Raw genomic sequence first — 20,229 nt, forward strand, 5'->3', positions numbered from 1 at the left:
GCTTATTTCTCTCAAATGCAAATTGTTCCGTAACAATATCACCACACGGACATGTTGACAAGCCTAACCACTTGAGTTACACTGGAGTTACACTGGGTCTTTAACTTGAGCTCAAGTTGTCCCCGCCCATTTCAACTGAGAGCCAATAGCGACTTGAGGGGGGCGGACCTGTCTGAAAACGGGTGTCCACAGTAACGCGCGGCAAGACTAGTTCAACAACTCTGCCTCAGAGGAGCGGGGGAAGTTACCCAACGGAGAAGTAGACGGTTATTTTGGCAAAATAAGATGTTTTCTCTTGGTTTATGTCCTCCGTGGTTTGTCTGTGAGTCGATATTTTAGGACAAGGATGCTAACTTGACATTTTGGTCTGACAACACACAGGCGAGGTGTTCGTTTGACGGTTGAGGGGAGACCGTTGCGTTCAAACTTGAGGTAAGTTGTGAAATGCGGTTTCTGACGACCTGCTGTTGTACACTCTGTCTCATTATATTCGATTATGCGGTTTCATTTCTCTTGTTTTTAAGTTCATTCGAGCCTAGTGAACCTCTGAGACATTCTCAGGGGACTTACGCCTTCTGAACATTACGAGGGTTCGTATTGTACAGTTTTATTAACACTGTTTCAATTCCTCCTGCATCAGTTGTGGGTTCAACACAATACATTTTCATATTAGCGTTTCACAGCTTAACCTCACCTCTCAGAGTCAAACCCGCTGTTTCTGTCACACTCTATTCCTTATATACTGTATGTAAATGAGCTCTGTCTTGATAGGCTGCCCCATGTTGTGCCACATTCAAAAAGCAGTGATGTCTGAAACCATTTTTATAACTTCATCGTTATTGTTTGGGTCATATTTCCTGTGAAATGTATTTTTTATAGTGCTTTACGACATGATGATGTCACAAAGCTCCTTTACAGTAATTGAGAATTAAATCAAAATTATAATTAATAATCCCAAGTGAGCAGATAAATATGACAGTGGCAAGGAAAACTCCCTTGAAGCTGGAGGAAGAAACACTGGAAGGAACCAAGACTCACAACGTGGACCCACCCTTCTTTGGTCAAACAAGTTATGGAAGAAACAGCCTTGGAGTCTGTGTAGGGAACGGAGGTCTAGAGTAAAGTTCTGTCCTGAATCTGAAAAGTGAGGACATTCAGAGTTCTCCATGCTGTGGGCTCTTTAAACGCAGTGATTTGATGATTGTTGACTTCATCCCAGTCTGGTAATCCATAGCCACACAAACAAACACCGGTGAAATTAGATTTGTTTGTTTACTTGCTGTCTAAAATTCATGAAGATGCAGGAGCTCAGGGTTTGCTGCTAACTTGTTTTCTCATTGCTCTCGTTTCTCTGATGACCTTCATATGTTCTTCATGTTCTGCTGCTTCTTTTTTAGGTCTGTTGTTTGCTTTTACATTTGAATCTACTTTTGATGCTCTTGTTTCTAAAGGACGTGTTCGACCAAGTTTCCTACAACATCTGTGTGAAGCAGAGCAGCGTTACACTGCACTATAGATGTCATAGGTTCTTAAATATTAAAGGAACATTAGGTAGTATATTTACCTTACAATTGCAGATCGCAAAAATCATTTTGACGTTCTACTGAGCTGTAATAGGGACAACAGTGCCTCTGTCATTGCTACATTACAGCACTGCAGATATGGCACTATGTAACTTTTGGAGGAGGGTAGGACACCACAGCCCTCCTCTTCCCTCTTGATTTCAGAACTGTACTTTAAAACTGAATTACACCCTGCCACTGTAGGGGAATTCCAGAAGCAAATAAAATCTTGCCAAAATCTTACCTAGCGTTCCTTTAAAGGGCTACTACACTCCTACATAGTTACATAGTGCCGTTTCTGCAGTGATGAGTGCAGAATAGCAATGACAAACTATCTGTCCTCCCTATTACAGGTCAGTGGGGCATCACAATGATTTTGTAGCTGTAATTTTAAGGTAAAAATCTTACCTAGTGTTCCTTTAAAGGGCTACTTCACTCCTACATAGTTACATAGTGCCGTTTCTGCAGTGATGAGTGCAGAATAGCAATGACAAAGTACCTGACCTCCCTATTACAGGTCAGTGGAGCATCACAGTGATTTTGTAGCTGTAATTTTAAGGTAAAAATATTACCTAGTGTTCCTTTAAAGTGAGTGATCATGGGTTGCTGAATGGACGTATGTATATAGGACATTTTGTCGAGGTGTGTCTGTAATGTTAGAAGCCTCTGCGGGATCGGGAATAGAGGTTGCAGTAGGTCTGAGGTTAATGTCTTACATAGAAGCTGCAGTGTTTTATTAGCGAGAGGAGCTTAGGAGTTGATACATAACACACCCAGACTACTTGGCCCTGGACTTTGCAGTGACAGTCCCGTCAGTGGTCTCTTATGTATACCGTGTAATGCCTTTATTAAAATGGGAATACCACCATTTTATTTAAAAAAACAGTGATTTAAACTGTTAGTAACTGTGGCACTGTGAGAAAATCTCAGTGTTTCCTTACGCTGAACCATTTCACATCAAACCTCTCAACATGATGTTGACACCTCAGCCGTGGATATATTCAGAAACTGTGGAAAATTCCTGGAAAATTCATTTCCATTCAAAACCTACATTCGTATGCAAAGCTGAGGCACTCTGGTCAAATATAGTACAAAATAAGTATGCATGTTTCCTGGTACAATGTCCAGCAAAACTACAGCACTAAACTGCCTGGACTGGATAGTCAGAGTGCAGCACATTGGTTATTTCTCTCCTTTAAACACCTGCTGATCATTATGAGTTGAGCTGAATATGGTTGATCAGGTGAAAATCGATGCAAATTACACTGGGCTCGACTTCCTACGACGTGAGTTGGGCTCCTGTGCTTTACAGGGGTCTCAGTGATTCTGTCGATTGATGCACTGATGTCAGTTAATCCTCTTCCTCCTTCCTTACATACAATGAGCCCCTTTCAGTCCATTTAATACACTCTTTATACTCTATGCAAACCTTTGTTGTAGTTTAGTAACGCTCTCAGATGTCCAATGTAGCGGTCTAACAGTTGGTAACCGTTTTTAACTGATTTCATTTAGACTTTAAAAGACCCACATCCAACATGGTTCTGTATATCAATCCCAATATAAGAGTTTCTGTAACAGTGACCAATCACTGGCAGCTGGACACTGTGCTGTGTTCATGACCACAGTCACAACTGGATGACCATCAAACACTCTGTATTCACCACCAATGTCTCATTGGTCTGCTTTTATATGACCTTTTTTTATAGAAACAAACATACACTGAAAGTTAATGTAAGCTTTGGAAGCATGATATTTCTGACACAGGAAGATCGCTTAAACACTTTAGTGGTTACACGCAAGGACGCCTCGAGCTTCATCGTTCATCCTCCCTGCTTTATGTCGCTGCTTTCAACACTCAGAAGACCTTCCTTCTGAGCATGACCAGAGTGTGAGTGTGTGTCTGAGTTTGTGTTGCCGTGGCAGTGCTTTTGGGGTGTTCTCTGATAAACGGGGGTCTGTTCCTGCTCTCCCTGTAGCCTGTGTAAATATTTATTGTTTAAGATCCGGCCTTTACTCTCCCAATCTCGGCAGGCAGGCTGGAAAACTGGGAGGGCAAGTGAACCCAGCGCTAATAGTCCCTTTTGTTGTTCTATTCATTGCACGCTCACACACACACACACACACACTCACACCTGTTCCTGTTGATTATAGCGACGACTCTCACTAGGATAGGAGGCCATTTATTATCATTCATACAGCCTTAAATTCTTCCACTGAATGGAAGAACATGGAATAAATATAAAATGCATTGGTTGCTCCCAAATTATTATTGAAAGCCTTTGTAAATATGGTACAACTTCTTAAAAATATTAGAAACCCTTCAATTCAGAAAGATATGGGCGCAGTAACGTTTGATTAATAAAGCTAGAGAATAAGAGTTAGCCAATTCAACTCAAAACTGAGCAGTAAATTGCATAAAATTATGAAAAATATTAAACGGAACATGCTTTAGTTACCTTTTCTTCATAAGTTTTTTTTAGAGATGCCAATAATTCTGATATACATCGTTTTTTTATTAATGGTTTTTGATGTGATTCAAGTTTCTTTACATAAAGGTTAGAATGGTTGCCTTTTTTTCGTTTTTTAATTTAGCAAAAATACCTTTTTGTATTATCTTTATAACACTAATTACTGAATGGTTGTGGCTTTTTAAGCTGTGCTTGGATTGGACAGGGTGATGAGCGTGGCCTTTTTAGGCTCACATTTGCTGTTGGCTTTATTATGAACATAAATGAAACAGTGTGGCCGTATGTCTTTATTTATTTATTTATTTTTTCTCTTCCCCTTTCCTTAGACATGTTCTCCTTTTTGGGACCCTAAAAAAAAACAAATGCCTGAGATGGCCCGGATTTGGCTTTGCCTTCGTGTGGATGTTTGCTTTCCACAGGCATCCGTTTTGCATCGCCTTGACCTTTTTCATTAGATCCTTCTGAACATGGACGATGAACAAAGCCTGAAACATGCAGAATACAGCCTACGATCACAACACCGACCGTCCGATTAGATCTTAGCGTAGGAATAAAAGAAATTTTTATTTGAATAAAAGAAAAAAGAGAGTGAAAACATAGAAATACAAATGTTTTTGTGGATTTCCTGTGTGTAGCACATCAGCTTTGATATAACAGCATTGAGACAGTGTCTAAGGTAGAATGTTTTCAGGGACGTATGCCTGGACATAAGGAGGGTTAGAAGGTGTCCAGTGAAATGGAGGACTTTGAGGGCAACCGATTAATTAAAATGTAAAACATCATTGTATCTGGCTGTACAGTCTCTGAAAGTGTTTGTTGGCTGTGTTCAATATAAAAATCAATAAACATATTAAGTGTGCTTGTGTATTAAAAATAAATAATATTAGTAAATAGGCTGCATGGTTTTGGAGGCGTTTTTCATCTTCCTTGTTAATCTCCTGGCTCCAGCCGTCCTTTTCAGCCCAGACCCCCTCACTGCTCAAAACACAGTATCCTAATTTAACTAAAATTAATTGCGTAAATGTGGTTCTTCAGCATTTGTTCTCATAGCTGCTGCTGTTTTTCCATTGACTTTTCAATAGCCCTTGTGTGTGTAGCAGATTGGCAGATTCATAAAAAATATGACGCAGCACTTGTGCTGTTGTTTTATTAGCTGCATATGCTAGAAGTGCCCTGATTAAATAGAGAGAGTGATGAGGCATACTTACCCATCCACGGGCGAGAGAAGAGTTCAAGATTTGGGAATGTCAAAGCGGTGCCAGGAAATGTACCCACTTTTGTTTTTTCCTAGCATACGCTAATTGTTCATTACCGAGCTTCAAAAACACAAAAGAGTAGATTACTCATCTTGGAAATGGTTTCTTTCCTGTTGTTTTCATGGGAAGACCACGTTATTCCGCCTTTTTCCCATGTTATAGAGCACATACTATCATTAGCCCAAATAAGTTAGTTTGTTAGCTAAGCGTCTCATTTTTAGTGGTGAATCAACAGAACACAGGCATTCAGTCATGGTTGATTCAGTACACAGAGACATTCACCGGACCCCTTAAAAGAAAGGATCCCTGGGACAGTGCCATCCCTCTAGGTTTTGTGAAGGCTCTTGGTGGGCACCAAACCTCACTTTTAGACACTTTTACATGACCCATGTCAAATTTTTTAATTTAGCAACCCTTAGGTAATAAGCTAATCATGTATATTGTGTGTAGCTTCAGTGGCACATATGCTTAGAACATTCAAACACGTTGCTAGAATTGATTACCTCTAACCAAACAGAGCTTTACCGAAGCCCAGATGTCTAAATCTAGCTTCCAGTTACAGGGCTGAAGTCAGCCGTTCCCAATTATTAGAACAGGATCTGAATGTACTTCCAACAATCTGGCACAGAAGACTCTGAAGCTGTTCTTTCACTCCCTACCACTTCTTTAACACAACTGTCTGTCTCTCTCTGTCTTTACAGGATGCAGGAGTAGCACTGTTTGGACCATAGAGTGGACAGAAGGTTAGCCGTGTCATGGCTCAGTTTAAGCTGCTAAACGTACAGGATTTCTATGAAATCGGTGAGATCCTGGGGAGGTGAGTGTAGTTAATATTAATGTAGTTTTAAAAATGTTTTATGAGTCTGGTTTTCCAGACGGTTGATTTCTTGCGGGTATGTTACCATGGTAATGGTGTATGTGGATATTGCTCCACCTGAAAAACTTTGAAATATGTGTTTGAAAGGCTGTGCTAAGAGATTCCTGGTTTTAGTTTTGAATTCAGGTAGTGGCTAATGATTTATGAGTCTGAGCTTTGTGCAGGTTTTCTGTTGTTTGCTGGGAACAACTAAATTTGTGGTCAATAATAATCAGTAATCAGTAATCATAATATAAAGAATGCAAAAATGGCACTGGGAAAAACAAACTGTTCTTTCAATCAAGTGTATTCACATATTGTTTTAAAAAAAGGTTATTTACTTGTTGTCTCTTGCTTGTGGTGTAATCTCTCCATGTTGTGCTCAGTGGTCACTTTGGGCAGGTGCGGGAGCTACGAGAAATATCCAGTGGCGTGTCCTGGGCAGGGAAGTTTGTGAAGCTTCGGCGCAGTGTGAGCAGCAGGCTGGGGCTGGAGAGGAAGAGCGTGGAGAGAGAGGTGGAGATCTTGCAGGGGCTGCAGCACAACAACATCATGGCCCTCAAAGACGTGTTCGAGAGCAGAGCCGAGATCGTCCTCGTCGTGGAGCTGTGAGTATTTATACATTATCTGTAAGCGCTTATACAGTTCAGGGTCGTGGTGGATCCGGAGCCTACCTGGAATTATTGGGCACGAAGCAGGAACACACCCTGGAGGGGGTGCCAGTCCATCACAGGGTGACACATTCAGTCAAACATTCACTCACACCTACGGACACTTTTGAGTCGCCCATTCCCCTACCAACGTGTGTTTTTGGACCATGGGAGGAAACCGGAGCACCCGGAGGAAACCCACACAGACACTGGGAGAACACACCACACTCCTCACAGTCACCCGGAGGAAACCCACGTAGACACAGGGAGAACACACCACACTCCTCACAGACAGTCACCTGGAGGAAACCCACGCAGACACCGAGAGAACACACCACACTCCTCACAGACAGTCACCTGGAGGAAACCCCATGCAGACACAGAGAGAACACACCACACTCCTCACAGACAGTCACCTGGAGGAAACCCCATGCAGACACAGAGAGAACACACCACACTCCTCACAGACAGTCACCCGGAGGAAACTCACGCAGACACAGGGAGAACACACCACACTCCTCACAGACAGTCACCCGGAGGAAACCCACGAAGACACAGAGGGAACACACCACACTCCTCACAGACAGTCACCCGGAGGAAACCCACGTAGACACAGGGAGAACACACCACACTCCTCACAGACAGTCACCCGGAGGAAACCCACGCAGACACAGAGAGAACACACCACACTCCTCACAGACAGTCACCCGGAGCGGGACTCGAACCCACAACCTCCAGGTCCCTGAACCTGTGTGACTGCGACACTCCCTGCTGTGCCTAAAACTAACATTTCTACATTTTTATCTCTGTCAGGGCTGTGAAACTTACCATCAGGTTTTACAAGGTATTACGGAAATTAAAGAGGGCACACCTGTACTTGTTTGATGAGCGAGATATCATTTTAAGATTATTTTATATTTAGCTTAAAATATTATTATGCTTTAAAATGTGCTTCAATTACTCGTCACTGAATTTGATCACTTCAAACTAAGTAGGTAATAAAAATCTAAAAACACGGTGCCAGATTTCAGGACAAATATGATATAGTTTTCACCGCAGTAACCAGAGGCACCTGCTAATATTGACCTAATTCCAAACCCTAAGTAATATTGAAAACAGTGAAGGCAAACTATTAAATGGCTGCTCGTGAAGGGTCACACAGGTGCTATAACTGTGTTCATGAAATGGCTTCAATTTGAAAAACGCTACATACATTCATTTATATTTATAGCGCGTCCATGGTATCACAGACCTCTTCTCTTTCAATCTGACTATTAGAGTAGATTAGTGGCGGGACTGGATAAAGGAAGGATCAGATAACAACATGGGACTCGTAGCCTCTGAGAGTGTTGCTAATGAACATGATGGGAAGCATGTAGGCTTGAATTTTCCACTGGAGAACCTTTAGCTCACAATGGAGTCGATATCAAGGGACCGATGGGCCGGACTATTTAAAGAGAAAGGATTTATCTGTGACTTGTGTGTGTGTGTGTGTTCTTTATGTATCACTTTCCGAAAAACATTTGACACAGTTTGTTGATGTGGGAGGTTTATAGCAGGCACCCTGAGGCAGATCCTGGCCTGCCATGTCCAAGTGCTCCTGGAGATTGTTTGGTTTTGTTTGTAACATGTTTCTATGTCCTTATTTATAAGAAGGACTGTTTATAGCTTTTGCTGACAATCTAAATCTAAACCATCTATGATGTCCCAGCAGATTTATTAACTTCTTGGCTCTAAATGCATCCCTGGGGTGGGGACAGTGGTTTTGAGATAGTAAAGCTTATGATTCTTCTTTATTGCCTGCGTGTGATATTCCCTTCAAAACAGCATCAAAGACTGAGGACAAAACGTCAGGGGACTCTGGAGCATCGCATGGAAATTTTTGGATAATGTTTCTAACAGTTACACTTAATAGTGGACCATATGGGAAAAACATTTTAAGGGGAACTCAGATTTCTTTACAGTGGTAGTGAAGGGAACCGGGTTTCACAATGTTTATATATTTTTCTGCAGCCCAAAGTGAAGAGTGATTCTAAATTTGTCTTGATATTTATATATTATACTGTGCTAAATGCAAAATATTCATTCATTCATTATCTGTAAGCGCTTTATCCAATTCAGGGTCATGGTGGGTCCAGAGCCTACCTGGAATCATTGGGCGCAAGGTGGGAATACACCCTGGAGGGGGCGCCAGTCCTTCACAGGGCAACACAAACACACACACACACACACACACATTCACTCACACACTCACACCTACGGACACTTTTGAGTCGCCAATCCACCTACCCACGTGTGTTTTTTGAACCGTGGGAGGAAACTGGAGCATCCGGAGGAAACCCACGCAGACACAGGGAGAACACACCACACTCCTCACAGACAGTCAATGGAATGGAACCCACAACCTTCAGGCCCCTGGAGCTGTGTGACTGCGACACCTACCTGCTGCACAACCTTGCCGCCCTAAATGCAAAATATGAATGTTTTATTTTACAGACTGTATCATTCATCTATGACTGGATTTTTATTGTAGAATAGTGTGGTCATAACTGTCTCTAACCTTTTTGTACTGTACTGTTTCCATTCTCTTTTTCAGGATCCGTGGTGGGGAGCTCTTCGACTTCATCGCAGAGAAGGAGAACCTGATGGAGAACGAGGCGATTGAGTTCCTGAAGCAGATTCTAAAGGGGGTTGCCTTCATGCACAGCAAACAGATTGCCCACTTTGACCTGAAGGTGAGTGGGATGGCTCCAATGACCAATAATCTACTTCTAGCTACAATACACCAGCTCTAACACTTTAAAGAAAGTGAAGAAATATATCTTTACTGCAGTGGTCAAATATTTGGACAGGTTATTGAATATAAATACAGAATAATATAAATATTAAAAATGAAAACCTTCATCTGCATCCAGCCAATGGGCAGCTAATTTAAAGAATGCACAACATACAAAGGATTTGATTTATTTAAGAGACACATGGTAAACCATATAACGTTCCTTGCAGATTCACCCAGTACATGCCTTTGTATCTGCTTCACATGCTGTTGGGATTTACTGCTCAGTAACCAAACCACCAAACCAACATCTCGCCCTCATTCAAATAAGCTCGCCCACTCCTCTAGACTTAACCCTTGCACCCCTGCAGCTGACATTCTATATACAAATGTCCTTATGGAAAGTGCAGTTTAAAGCAAAAATGTTTATGTCACGTAATACAAACAATAAATGGTGGTGGAGCACTTTGTCAAATGCGAGTGAGGGTGTGAGTGGAGTGTGTGTTTGTATGTGTGAAGTGAGAGTGGAGTGACAAGACAGCTCCATGAGATGCAACACGTAAAAACGAGCACATGGTCTATGACACTTGAATCACCGCCTTTATCCTATAGCTGGGGGTTTTCTGTTGCGTGTTAAAATGTTTTTCTGCTTGAAACGGTTTAGTTGTGATAAAGGAGAAAAGGAAAATCCAGTGCCTGTTGTTTCTGTTGTCGTGAGTTTAAGGGCTGCAAACAGACTTCAGATTCCATTCCTTTTACAACCTGATTTACAGTGGGATAAAAGCAGCGCTGACCGACTGGATAATGTAAAAACGTGACCCTGGTTTATCACATTAAATGCTTTAAAGATGAGAAGTTACAGCGCCATTATTTCAGTTGATCCTTTTTTTTTTTTTAGTATCAGAATAAGACAGCATTAAAATCTGACCTTTCTCCTGCGATGTTAGTCATGCACATCTGGCTTTCATGATGTGGAAATGGGATTATGATGCATGTTTTTTTATTTATTTAACAGCCAGAGAACATCATGCTGTCAGATAAAACGGCAGACCACCCTGAGATTAAGATCATCGATTTCGGTCTGGCCCAGCGCCTCACTCCAGGAGAGGAGTACAGGAGCCTGTGTGGAACTCCTCAGTACATTGGTGAGAGCTCGTGCCGGGTGTGTTTGTGTGTGTTACAAATCGCCCAGTATTTCTTGGATGAAGAAACTCATCAATCACAATCCAACGTTTATTGGATGGAGCTGTATCACTTCAGAGAACAGTTCCGCTGCTCCACAGACCACTGCTGGGGTTTTAATTTAGTGCTCTGGTCTAGTGAGTACACTTGAAAATAACTGAAATCATCGTCTATAAGGGGTTTCTACAATGTTGGAAATATAGTGGACTTTCCAGAGCTCAAAGTGTGTGTGTGTGGGGGGGGTTGTAACACTATTTAATGGTGGAATAAATTCTAAATGCAACCTAAAGCTGAAACTGAAAAAAGACCTTAATGGTGTCTCTGGTTTCTAAGGTGAAAATCGCAGTTACATTTGAAGGATAGGTGTAGATCACTGGAAAACCCCTGTCTGTGTGTGTGTGTGTGTGTGTGTTCTACTAGTCCAAAGGTATAATATTTTGACGTTCATATTAGGATAACATGAAAAACGATCATATATCTACTGATGAATTTTATTGTAAAAATATATGAATTTTTCTCTGAATATTGTTATTACTGTAAATTATATCAGAAATAATTGTTCTCAATTTCTAATATTTTTAAGGGTTCCTAAAATGTCTTGTGGGTTTTAATGGCTTTGTTTTATATGTATTTACTAATTTAGTATATTTTCCCACAATGCAATGTCCTACAATCTCAGGCTACAACCTACTGCACTGACAGCATTGCAATTGTCATGGTACCTATCCCTTCCTCTAATGTTAATAACTTAAATGCAGCCCCACACACCACTTTAGGGCAATGAAGATGGTGTAATTGAGCTCAGCTGAGTCTACTGCTATGAACAACATTGTTAGTTGGAGTCTAACTGTCCAGCCCTCTCACCTAAAGCATGCAGCGGGTGTGAAAAAAGAGGCTAAAAATATGTGCAGTGTAGTCAGATAGTAAGCATCTTCCTGGTGAGTTTGTCATTTGTTGATTTCCAATATTGGACTTGCTCTGAATTGGAAAACCAGCTCGACTTTTAATTTGACCAGTAGTGCTTCTGTACGTGAGTGGTCTCTGCTCTTTGGGTCTGTAGCCGTGCTGGTTTTGGACCGGATGTACCAGAGTCGGAGTGAGTACACACACGGTGTTGTGGTAGAGACAGCAGTGTAACCTCAAAGCACCATCAGTGAGAACTTTTTCAACAGGAAATTGTGACAATTGTAGACTGCAACAACAATGTGGCCATGCACTGACAGCTCACAAATTCCTTTGAATCCAGTGTTTGGAAAGAATGCTGAATGATGCTTTGTTTTGTGTCCTAATATTGCAATTAATTTATTCCTTTGATTGTTTCACTTTCTTTTATGGTGTTTTGTTTTCTTTGTCTTGTTCTCTCATTTGCTCTCTGTCTGTCTCTCTCTATGTGTGTGTCTCTCTCTCTGTCTGTCTCTCTCTCTTGTGCTCTCTCTCTCTGGCTCTCTCTCTGTCTCTTGCGCTCTCGCTCTGTCTCTGTCTCTCTCTATCTCTGTCTCTCTGTCTCTTGCGCTCTCGCTCTCTCTCTGTCTCTCTGTGTGTCTCTCTGTGTGTCTCTCTGTGTGTCTCTCTGTGTGTCTCTCTGTGTGTCTCTCTGTGTGTCTCTCTCTGTGTCTCTCTCTGTGTCTCTCTCTGTGTCTCTCTCTGTGTGTCCCTCTGTGTGTCCCTCTGTGTGTCCCTCTGTGTGTCCCTCTGTGTGTCCCTCTGTGTGTCCCTCTGTGTGTCCCTCTGTGTGTCTCTCTCTGTCTCTCTCTGTCTCTGTCTCTCTCTCTCTCTCTCTCTCTCTGTCTCTCTGTCTCTCTCTCTCCTCAATTTCAAGATAAGGTTTTATGACATGACAAAATTACATTTGTTTTGTCAAAGCATTATAGAACTTCACTAAAACAGCAATTTGTTTGGAAAAGTAGAAGTACGAAAACATTAATCATTAAATGTATGTCCATAATAATAATAATAATAAAATATTGTATTTAGAACAACAAAAACAGGAAAAATAATGATGTTCTCTGTAATAACAAGTAAATCTATGTAACTTTTTGACCCTCTCCCAGCACCGCGGCCAGTTTATCGTCCTCTTCGAGCAATCTGAAATTCTCAGTGTGTCTCTCGGACTGATTTAAATATTTATTCCGTACACTTTCATATTTTGGACATTTCAGCAGGAAGTGCACTTCTGTCTTTACCTCCCCTGTCTCACACTGACCACACACTTTGTGTCTGCCTCTCTCTATGGCCAGGGTGTGTCTCAGTCTATGTTTGTCTGACACTCTCTCTCTCTCTCTCTCATTCTCATTCTCATTCTCATTCAGTGTTTCTTCTTTTGGTTTTTCAGCTCCTGAGGTCATAAACTATGAACCGCTGAGTACATCCTCCGACATGTGGTAAGTGACACACACTTTCTTTAATAAAATACACTCCTTTGAGGTTCACCCAATGTGGAAAAAGATGTTTAGTGATGCACGCACAGCTTGTTTAACCTCCGTAGAAAAGCAACTGCCGTGATCCTTAGGACACCATGCTCATTGCCAGCTATTAACAAGAGGAGCAGGGGACCTGGCATCAACATTTTTCATATCCAATCTACTAGGGGTGCAGGACATGGCCCATGGCCTATTACTATCAGTCACATTTTTTTGTTATGTATTTTAACACACATCAAAGCACATCTTGAAGCAGTAAAATGTTTTATTGTGCATTGAATTGATGACTAATGATTAATGTCTAATAATCAGTGATGGTTCATGATTACCTAAGAGTCCCATTTGTTTGTGTTTTCTTGCAGGAGTATTGGTGTTATTACCTACATATTGTAAGTTATTTAGAACATATATATTATTTATGATGACTTTGGAATGTAATATATTTATTATTCAAACAAATACAAACCCCATTTCCAAAAACAAGTCGGGACATTTTGTAAAATTCAGGAAGTATTTATGACTTTTTGAATTCTCTTTAATCTTTAACTGGCAGGGGAACAAAGAAAAGGTTTCAAATTATTAGATCGGATTAGATTCAACTTTATTGTCATTGTGCAGAGTACAAGTAAAGGGCCAGTGAAATGTAGTTAGCATCTAACCAGAAGTGCAATATATAACATTATTTACATAAAGTGCAGTTGTGTATGACATATATACATAGTATAAACACGTTGAAGTGAAATACGAAATTTACAGGATTATGAATAAGTATATATATGTATTAAGATTACATATGATTATATAGATATATAAATATAAGATTATATGTAGAATGTACATATATTGAATATGTTATATAAGCATTAGAATCTACATATATACTTATGAGTGAGATAAATAACATTGTGATTATGAAAGTTGTAACCTTATATACATTGAAATATAAAACATGGAAACAAAGTAATTACTGTTTACAGTAATTGGTATTACACTGACCAGTTTAATTGTGTTGCAACACAATTCAAAGTTGGGACGGGGCAAAGTAAGTGTGAAAACTTTATAGAGAATTCATATAAAATGTTTTGAAACATTAGCCCAAAAACAAGTGAAGATGAAGTGGATAAATGCAAGGAAATATTGGTTGTTGTTCATCAGTTTATGACGCACATCACACTCATACATGTAGAGTAAGGCTGGGCACCAATGTTGAGTGTACGTGACCTTCAAGCCCTCAGATGGCACTGCTAATAAACTAGTCGTGCTACAGCGATAAATAGAGTCACATGGACTTGGAGTATTTTAAAATACAGTGGAACCTCAACCTACGAACTTGATCCGTTCCGTGACCCGGTTCGTAAGTAGAAAAGTTCGTTTCTCGAGTCAGTTTTCCCAATTTAAAATAATGGAAAAGCAATTAATGCGTTCCAGCCCCCACCCCAAAAGTCACCCTTTTTACACTGATATATGTTTACAACACTCTCAAATTAGTAAAAAAATACATGTAGCGTTACTAAAAATAAAAGAGAAATACAGTGGTAACAGTGATAAAAAAAGAACTAATAAAGTTATAAGTGGTTACACATTGCTACCTTGAAGACGTGACGACTGGCTGGAGGAGTAACACAGGCACTGGCTGTATGACGGGAGGTGGGGGGTGGGTGGAATAACGGAGAGTAGGCGGTGAATGTGGGGAGACGAAGCGTAGATACGGCTTAACTTAGCACGAATTTCGATGTCTGCTATTTACACTGATGCTAAATTGCTAAAGCTACAATGCTAATCTTAAACGCTCACTCAAGTCTGGGCGCTGGAAGACTCGCCTATTGGGGTCAGGGGCCATTTCCAGCCGCCGGCTCAGAGGAGGCTCGTGTTCGTTTCTGGAGTCATGGTTCATTGGTGGCGGCAAAAAATATTCAAATGTATATTGTATATTCAACGGTTCGTATCTTGGAAGGTTCATTAGTAGAGGTTCCACCGTACTTTTGTTATTTAACAGTCCCCCACTGCCTCAAGAAATGCAACCTGAATTCTATTACGCAGGGAGAAAGCCATACATCAATTATATATAGAATTGCTCATTTAAGATCATCCAAATGAGTGAAGAAATGTGTGCTGTGGTCAGAGGAGCCCATGTTTCGTCTTTTATATGGTAATGAGTAATGGACCCATTTAGATTTTGATCATCAATAGGTGCAAAAGCCAACACCTTCTACGGTATTGAGGGGGTGTACATCAGTGACTACAGCATGGGTAACTTGCATATGTGAGAAGTTTGCTTTGATATGAAGCCATACACTTTTTAGATAGATATATCCGGCCCACAAGGTGATGTATTTTCAGTGTAAGCACTTGCTTATTTTGGCAGCACAATGCTAGGCTTCATTCGGTATATATTCATTCTCCTATGGTATGTCATGAAGAGGACAATCGGCCAAAGATGACCATGGAGTGTTGAGCAGCTCAAGACTTGTATCAAGACCAAACGGACAAAATCTCCAGTTGTAAAAATGTAACAACTGGTATCCTCAGTTCCCAAATGATTAAAGAGTGTAATTAAAAGGAATGTTGATGTAACACAGCATTAAACATCCCTCTGTCCCAGCTTTTCTGGAGAGTGTTGCAGGCGTCACATACACAATTTGTTTATAGTTACAGAATAATATCTGGTTGTTCAGTGACAACATTGGAATTCTTTTCTTTGTTCTGTTGCCAGTTTAAAAAAAAAGACTCAAGATAATTAACAAATGACAGATTCTTGTTTTTACCGAATTTTCTTATTTTATATGTTTATTGAAATATTTTATTGGTCATGATTTTAAATCCTTCTCCATTCCTAATCTCTTTGGTTAGATTAAGTGGCATGTCACCTTTTCAAGGAGAGTCAGATGAGGAGACACTACGGAACATTGCAGACATGAAGTATGAGTTTGAAGAACAGTACTTTAGCCAGACGAGCAACATGGCCAAAGATTTCATTGAGAAGCTGCTCGTGAAAGATCCCGGGTAAGTCAACTATTTATACATAAAACCAGTGCAGAATTCTACTGTGTATCATGAAGACTCATGTTTCCTGTGTTTTTCTCTAAACAGTGAGAGAATGACAGCTGAAGAATGTTTACTACACCCCTGGATCAAGGTGAGAATTGATGATAATCAACACGTGTGGTTTACCTTCGTCTTTTATACAGTTGTTGGTTCAGATGGCACTGATTGGTCTTCTGAGGTGTTATCTTTCTCCTCTCACTCTCTCTCTGTCTCTTTCTCCTCTCTCTTTCTCTCTCTCCTCTCTTTTTCCCCTTTCTCCTCTTGCTCTCCCTCGCTCTCTCTTCTCTCTCCTCTCTCTCTTTTCTCTCTCTTCTCTCCTCTCTCTCTCTTTCTCTCTCTCTCTCAGCCCCTGACACGCAAGCAGGCAGCTAACAGAAGTCGCTCGTCCATCAACATGAAAAATTTCAAGAAGTTTAATGCCAGGAGAAAATGGAGGGTTAGTGTGTGTTTGACATGCTGTACATGGTCTATTTACATCCGTACACAGCACATGGCATATATATGTATACATAAAATAATAAAATAACCAACACACGTCAGTTTCACTTAGGTTAACAATAATGGGAAGACACTGCCCCCTGGCGGTACAGTGAAGTATAACAAGCAAATTCATTTATCATACTCTTACTTCTGGATTAAGTTCATATCAGAATCTGATTACCCTTTAGGCATGGTCTGAAACTACATGGACTATTATGCAGATGTTCTTTTAATTATTTATTATATTATTATTATTATTATCTCATTTGAATTAGCACTGAAGGAGATTGAGTATATAATGGATTTCATATCTAGTCATTGTTAAAATGGCCACTTTGCTAGGCCATTTACAGTCTTTAAAACATTGTCTGCCTATTTTCAGATGTCCTATAACATGGTCTGGGCCTGTAACAGACTCTGTCGTCTGCAGCTGTTGTGTAAGAAGGACAAAGAGGACGAGGAGCTGGTAAGTTGTTGGTCGTTAGGTCGTTAGTTGTGGTTGTGGTGTTGGTCGTTAGGTTACAGACTAGGGTCGTTAATCAGGTTATATTTTTGCATGCTCAAGTATCTATACCTCAGCAAGTCTATTGCAACAAGGAATTGAGAATAGACAGCCTTGTTTTTGTTTATACCCTTTCAGAGAAGTTGTGAGAGCGACCAGGAGGACATAGAGACCAAACCAGCCTCGCTCATCCGCCGTAGACTGAGCAGCAGCTCTTGAACGCACCCCCTCTTTCTGAGCTCCACCTCCTGAATGTCATTTCCATAAGTTCACCTCCTAAACACCACCTGCTGAGCTCTGTTTCCTGAAGCCCATCTCCTGAGCTCCACGTTTAGACCATCACCTCCTGAGATTAAGCTGCTGAGCTTGACCTCCTGAATTCAGCCTCTAGGGAGCACTACCTGTCCACAGTTGGAGTCAAGACGTCTTGCAGGTTGAATCCATCACAGTACTCACAATTCATTTCATTCATTCATTATCTGTAACCCTTATCCAGTTCAGGGTTGCGGTGGGTCCAGAGCCTACCTGCAATCATTGGGCGCAAGGCGGGAACACACCCTGGAGGGGGCGCCAGTCCTTCACAAGGCAACACAGACACACACACACTCACACCTACGGACACTTTTGAGTCGCCAATCCACCTACCAACGTGTGTTTTTGGACTGTGTGAGGAAACTGGAGCACCCGGAGGAAACCCACGCGGACACAGAGAGAACACACCACACTCCTCACAGACAGTCACCCGGAGGAAACCCACGCAAACACAGGGAGAACACACCACACTCCTCACAGACAGTCACCCGGAGGAAACCCACGCAGACACAGGGAGAACACACCACACTCCTCACAGACAGTCACCCAGAGGAAACCCACACAGACACAGAGAGAACACACCACACTCCTCACAGACAGTCACCCGGAGGAAACCCATGCGGACACAGCGAGAACACACCACACTCCTCACAGACAGTCACCCAGAGGAAACCCACACAGACACAGAGAGAACACACCAACTCCTCACAGTACTCACAGTTTACACTGTTCATATTTTTCTGAGGAAGTATTGCAGTACATAGGGTAGCCATATGGTGCAATTATCAAAACACACATGTGAACTTTTCTTAAGTGATTTCATTGCACATTTTTATTGTGTGCATACATTTCAGATAAATGTTCTATAAAGAACCAACTCGTTTTATTTTAACCTTTATTTTTTATTTTTTTAAAACCTGTTGTACGTTTTTCTTTGAATCTCTGAATATCGAAGAGGATATCAAAGAGAGTACAAAAAGCATTTATTTTGTTGTTAGAAAAACTTTGTTTAAACCTTACAACGAGAAGGAGAGACTACCATCGCACAAAACTAAAAACAGCATTCTTTAAGGATTAGTATAAAATACCACTGACTTGTACATAGACTACTTTTTAAAGTAATGTTTTTTTAATGCCTTGGTCTTGAAGAGTGTATTTGGTTTACAGCTACGTTACATTTGTAATTTTACACTTTTCATATATTTAAATGGCGCCTTCATTCAGGGGACAAACAAATCAACCCGGTCTCACACTCACTCGTGATATAGTCACATATAGGAGACTGCAATTCGTGACATAGTCGCATATTTCCGATATTTTATGCGACAATATCACAATCGTAAGTGAATAGGTAATTACCATAGAAACCGTCGTATCAGTGCCCCGTGTTATGCGACAGTAACATGACAACTCTTCCTCATAAAGGCGTCATTACCATCTGTTAATACCATGGTCTTATTTTTATTTACGGAACATATAACGTTACTAATTCATTATTTGGTAAAATATCGAAGCAAATAACGTCTAGAGAAATTTTTCAATATTAACCTTTTGAAAATGAATCAAAATAACGTTAAGTGAAAGAAATGTTCTCGTTAGAGTTAAAGCTAAAGTAGGACACCAATAATAAGCATTGCTTAGGAGAAATATTATAATAAAATACTATATGCCTTTGTTGGAATAAGAACCTATGATCTGTAATTCGCATTATGGCTTTTCTATGTTATATCAGTAAAGACGCCTGTAATGAGGAAGAGTTTTTGTGTTACAGTCGCATAGTGTTTCTATGGTAATTACCCATACACTTATGATCTTGATATTGTCGCATAAAATGCTAGAAATACGCGACTATGTCACAAATTGCAGCCTTCTATATATGTGACTATATCACGAGTAGGTGTGAGACTGGGTTGTAAAATGCTAATGCTTGATGCTAATTTTCTAAACATCTATAAATATAATTATGTGTGTGAACTCTTAGACTGTTTAACATCCAAACACATTTTGAGTCAGGATTGTGAATTTCCTGCAGTTGTGTCCTGGTAAAACCTGTGGCTGATATTTTATTAAATGTTGTTTGTAGCATGTTAAAACTAAAGCTAGTATACACAGTGCCTCACTTGAAGTTTAGTTTGGTGTCTCAGAACACTTCATATTATGTTTCAGTCAGGTTTCTAGCTATGATTCCAGGACATTTCTTTGCTATTGTACTAAATAAAATTGGTTTAAAGTGATGTGTCATTTTCTGAAAATTTTCTAATCTTTTTTTTTTATTCTTTAAATAAACCAGCTGTTCTTACTGTGACTTAAAGACATGATCTCTTTTCTGATTGGCTGTGCAATTCACAAAGGAATCAAAAATTCCTTATGATTTCAGAGAGGTGTGGTGCTAAAATTGATTTAAACGGAAAGGGTGGTTGCACAGTATGTATGCTTTAATACCGTATTCTGATTCATAGACAGCAGAATAGTCAATAAGGACAGATAAAGCACTTTCATTGTACCTTATCTTTGGAGATACGTAGATAGGAAACCCTCATGCTAGCTCAGGAGTAGACAAAACGCTCAGGTTGCTAGTTTGCTATGAAGAGTGCTAAGCTGATATCCTGTAAACATAATGACTCAAGATGTCAGAATTTGGTTTTGTTTTTTTGGACAAGGGTTTATTTCGGTAATTGTGTGAGCTGAACATGCTTGTAGGAGAACACTAAATGCCCGAT

At 40.4% G+C, this 20,229-nt stretch overlaps 1 protein-coding gene across 1 annotated transcript; it reads left to right on the plus strand.

Annotated features, from left to right (window-relative positions):
* The first annotated feature begins 207 nt into the window (after positions 1-207).
* LOC136675973 (death-associated protein kinase 2-like) lies at positions 208-19,791 on the plus strand. The gene is made up of 12 exons (XM_066652805.1): positions 208-432; positions 5,988-6,103; positions 6,529-6,750; positions 9,389-9,527; positions 10,584-10,713; positions 13,083-13,131; positions 13,533-13,559; positions 16,021-16,173; positions 16,261-16,306; positions 16,562-16,651; positions 17,078-17,161; positions 17,336-19,791. Exons 2-12 carry the CDS (start codon positions 6,042-6,044, stop codon positions 17,414-17,416), a joined length of 1,083 nt encoding a protein of 360 aa, XP_066508902.1. The 5' UTR covers positions 208-432; positions 5,988-6,041; the 3' UTR covers positions 17,417-19,791.
* The last annotated feature ends 438 nt before the right edge of the window (positions 19,792-20,229 follow it).

The sequence above is a fragment of the Hoplias malabaricus genome, chromosome X1 (assembly GCF_029633855.1).
Source record: "Hoplias malabaricus isolate fHopMal1 chromosome X1, fHopMal1.hap1, whole genome shotgun sequence".
Lineage (NCBI taxonomy): Eukaryota > Metazoa > Chordata > Actinopteri > Characiformes > Erythrinidae > Hoplias > Hoplias malabaricus.

What these genes read in the sequence shown, in the direction of transcription:
- LOC136675973 (XM_066652805.1), top strand. Translation starts at nt 6,042, where the DNA reads ATGGCTCAGTTTAAGCTGCTAAACGTACAGGATTTCTATGAAATCGGT. An exon ending in TTGCCCACTTTGACCTGAAG is followed by an intron (nt 9,528 to 10,583) that starts GTGAGTGGGATG and finishes TTTATTTAACAG; the next exon opens with CCAGAGAACATCATGCTGTC. An exon ending in CTGCTCGTGAAAGATCCCGG is followed by an intron (nt 16,174 to 16,260) that starts GTAAGTCAACTA and finishes TTCTCTAAACAG; the next exon opens with TGAGAGAATGACAGCTGAAG.